The following is a 4,233-nucleotide window of genomic DNA, read 5'->3' on the forward strand; positions in this document are numbered from 1 at the left end:
TCCTCTGATAGATGTAAATACGTGACCTATACCTTTCTCTTTTGAATCTCTAGATTTGAATTTTGGAAGACCTTACTGGTTCAGTTCCTATGCAGGCAGATGGAGAGCTGGATCTTCCCAGACCTGCCTTGTAGCTCAGCCTTTCTGGAAAACTGCCTACTTAGATAGATGAAGACACCTGGGCAGTCAAGAGGTACAGCTGATGTTCTATTATCCAGAGCTCAGGCAGAGCAAATCTCTACCTCACTCCTCTCTCTGTGAAACAGGCAGAAGTACACTTTAGATTCAACATATTTTCAAAATGAACCCTAGTCATGAACTCCCATTAGAGTTTTTATATAGTACACTTTGAAGCAGAAGTTATGGCATAGTTGCTTCTGCACAGTTTTCTTTTTCTCATCTCAGATTTCCATGGAAACCATGGGGTCTGAATGATGGGCATGCAGTAACTATTTTCGTGTGATTCAAATACCTGTTCTGATCAAGAGTTTTAGCAAATATACTAAAAGACAGGATTATTTCTTTAAAGCTTGCTATTCTTTTCAGAAGAAAAGACTTCCCACGGACCACCATAATCAATGAGCTTCAGTGCAGAAAGGGTTTACAATGAATCTCTCATTTTTTTTTTTTTTTGGTTCATTTTACCAAACACATCTAAGAAGCCAACACTCATATATTTGCTTAGACCACATAGTTTCAGTTACTTTATTCTACTGTTAGAGAGTCTGTTGACATTAAGGAGAATGGATACCAGTTACATTTTATGGAAGAAACTGTAAAACTTCATGAAGAATTGGAAGCGTATTTGCGAGGAGCATATTTAGTGACTTATCAGAGTGTCCTGGGAAGTACCTTGTGGACTCTTCTCACCTTTTGCCTGCTTTGAAACCTGAATAGCATGGTCTCTATGGCCCCCCTCAGCTTGGCATTGCCTGATATCAGGATGGCTGCATGTCCAGAAGGACAAGCTGCCATCATCCCTATACAAACCATCACTGCCCCTTTATTGTGCCATAGCACCAGTAAGGGGATTGATATTAAAGCAGCACAGAATGACACTACATAAAAACAGAGAAAGGAGACCAGAAATACGATGGCTCTGATGTGGGCCTCAAGACTGGGGTCACGAGAGCCTCTGGTTTGAGACGTCATAGTCCTCATGTGACTTCCCAGGGAGACAACCAGCACTCCAGAGGAAACCAGGAAAGCTAGAGAAGGGGGGACAGAGCCCACGTTGCAGAAGATAAACGAGTAAAAGAAATTGAGTTTTGCAATTTGCAAGTTGAATTCTGTGTTGTTCATGTGCAAAACGGATGTGACAGTGGAGTGAGATCTGCTAAAAAAGTCCCACAGACAGAGGGCAGTGCAGATACAGGAGAAAAGAAGAGCAACTAGAAGCATCTGGAGAAATCTCCCGGAGACCCAGCTTGCTAAGTGGAGCGGGAAGCTGTGAGAGAAACGGACAATCTTGGAGCAGTAGAGGAGACTGAGGCAGGCAGCAAGCCAGAGGCTTGCTTGGTTTGTGATCATCCAGAGAGTGAGGATGGCTTGGTAGTTGTGGCTCAGTGGGTCTTTCATTTGCTGGAAGCAGGCGAGCTGAATAGCATCCAGAAGCAGAAGGCCCTGCAGGAAAAGCCGGGTGGCGCTGAGACACAGCAGTGCAATGTCACAGTTGTTCAATGGCTGCTTTTTTACCATGTCCCAAAAGTTTACCAAGACAATGAAGCCATTGGCCAGGATTCCCACGGCAAACTCCACGACTGAAAGGAACAGAAATGAAATCTTGGCTTCATAGGATACGGTTAAGACAGGAGCCAGAGTCAACATGATGCCCCTTCTCTGATTAACTAACCTAAAACTCCGATTTCATCCACCAGAGCAGGAAAGGATAGTTCTTGAACTGAGAGCTTTCCTTTGCAAAGATTCCAAATCTTGTCCAGATTTTTTCCCCCTATGAAGACAAATCCCCAATAGGAAACCTGGAGGGGATGTTGTCACTTTCTAGTATCTTGTGGTTTGGCATGAATGCTTATGATAAGGGAGGAGCAATGACGGGTCTTGCTCTTGGATGATGCAAAAGCCTTAATAAACCCAGATGTACCTACCCAACAGCCCCACCCCCGCCCCTAAGTCACAGCGCAGCAACGGGAATGTAAACAAGATTGAGTTTCAGTTCCCTAACCAGGCAAGGTCTGGTTTTACATGCCCACACGGACTTCCCTGCACAGAGAAGAGGAGGATTTGTTTATGGGCCCAGGGACACTGCCTGTAGGCAAAACAGAAGTTATAAGTGAACTATGCTTTGAAATGGGGTCTCTTCACCTTTGCATTTCTCATTTCACAACTGAGGCCTGACCTACCATAAGTATCCTTTAATATGATTAGGCGAATGTTCCTATCCAAGAATTCTTAGTCCTCACCCTCCATGTTGTAGAGCCAATCTAATCTACATAGAATTAAAGCAATGGTGCAGAGGTGAAGAGAGGGCAGGAAGGTCACAGTAAAGCCTAGAGAAAATAAGCCAAAGGGGACTAAATGGAAACTACCACTCACATGTAAACAGAACGTAGTATTCCTTACTGGAAGGGGTCATTTTACTTAGAGGGAAAATACCACCAAATGACCACAGATTGTAAACATAGCTGAAAGAAACAACTTGATGTTGAAATGATAGAGCATTGGCAGAAAACAGACTGGTTGGTGACATCCTGAAGGACAAAGGGTGTCCATGGCAGAGAGCATGAAAAGCAGAGAACATCACTTCAAGGGTTATACAGAAAAAGAGGTTGTTTTACAAACAGAGGGAGCCAGGCTGGCCCGCAGAAGGAAGTGAGATTGGAAGGAAGGGTTCAGGCTATGCTCGGGGCCAAAATGACTTCTTTGGCTTTTGTGTGAGTTAAAATATAAACCGGTCAGTGACTGGTTCTCTTCCCAACTTGTTCCCATTCATACATGGAGACCTGCTTCAGTCATTTTCCTAGGGTCAGGCAGATATATCATGGCTTGGGTCACACTCATGGAAAAGGGTGGAATACCTTCTCTAAGCAAGTGTGAAAACCGGGAATGAATCCTTGCATCTCTGTTATTATGGGAACACTTAGCCCTACCTGGGGTATCATATGATACTAGGAGAAATTGGAATTCCCTTTTGTTAGTCTCTTTAGTAAGAGAGTAAGAATGGGCTCAGAAGGAAGCGTAAGGACAATATTATTAGACTTTAAGGAAAAAAAAAAACTGCAGGGCAGGGAGCTGTTGTATCAGGGAAGCTAGAGAAGAGGAAAAGAGAAAACTGTGCCTTTTGTTACCATGTGGTGGAAGACAGTAGTGATCAACTGCTTCAGATGACAAGAGGAAGCTATGAGTGTCCAGAGAAGCATGGCCAGGCCACAGCCAGTATTCAAGAAAAAGAAAGAAGAAAAGAAAAGAAAATGAAAAAGAGTGAAGAAAAGAAGAAAAAAGGTTACAGATTTATGAGTTAGACAAGCAGTCAGGTTGAACACAGCTACATGGTTAGAGGTGTATAAGCTGCTGAAACTGAATCAGGGTAGGGAAGAAAAAGCATATCATACTAGAAAGGAAATAATTATTCCTCCAGTCTCTTCTGGTAAGAGGACATACCTCTTTCCAGGAGCTGCTTTCTACTAGATAGCTGACAGGGGTAGCTTTAACTTATGTTTTGTTGTAGTTTAGCCCAGAGGTAGATTTCATTCTTTTGACCTTGAAGACATAGCTTTTCACTAGTAGCCCTCAACAGAACGCTGATCAAGGCTTTTATAACATTCTTCACTCCGAAGATGTAACCCTAATGTCATTTAGGAGATGGCTGAAACTGGGAAATGAATACAATCCTTTCCACCATGAACATCCAGAGACCTAGTTCCAAAGCCGTTCACTGGAAGGGGTTGGTGTCTGGACTGGAGTTTCTGTCGCATGGTCTTGTAGTGCTGCCACATAGGGGTGCTCATTTAGGAAAAGATAAACCAAAGAGCCCCCTGGCATTCCTGCGCCGAGAAATGAGGACATTTCATGCTTCTGGACAAGGACAACAATGAATTGTTCAGTTTTTAGTTCCCTGCTCCTAAAATGACTAGTTATTTCCCATCTCCTGTTCTAATCACAATTTCCCCCTATAATTGAATAAAAAGGACTGAAATTAGTTGATAATCCTCTCCTCCCAGGCCTTCCCTTACATATCCTTTCCCCCATAACCCCCTCCCATTCTTCTCAGAGAAG

The 4,233-nt window shown here is 43.3% G+C and overlaps 1 protein-coding gene across 1 annotated transcript; it reads right to left on the reverse strand.

Annotated features, from left to right (window-relative positions):
* Positions 1 to 831: 831 nt before the first annotated feature.
* Positions 832 to 1,827, reverse strand: Tas2r38 (taste 2 receptor member 38). Its single transcript, XM_028768349.1, has one exon. The coding sequence runs from the start codon at positions 1,825 to 1,827 to the stop codon at positions 832 to 834; it is 996 nt and encodes a 331-aa protein (XP_028624182.1).
* Positions 1,828 to 4,233: the final 2,406 nt, after the last annotated feature.

This window comes from Grammomys surdaster, unplaced genomic scaffold (genome assembly GCF_004785775.1).
Source record: "Grammomys surdaster isolate TR1022 unplaced genomic scaffold, NIH_TR_1.0 186, whole genome shotgun sequence".
NCBI classification, from domain to species: Eukaryota; Metazoa; Chordata; class Mammalia; order Rodentia; family Muridae; genus Grammomys; species Grammomys surdaster.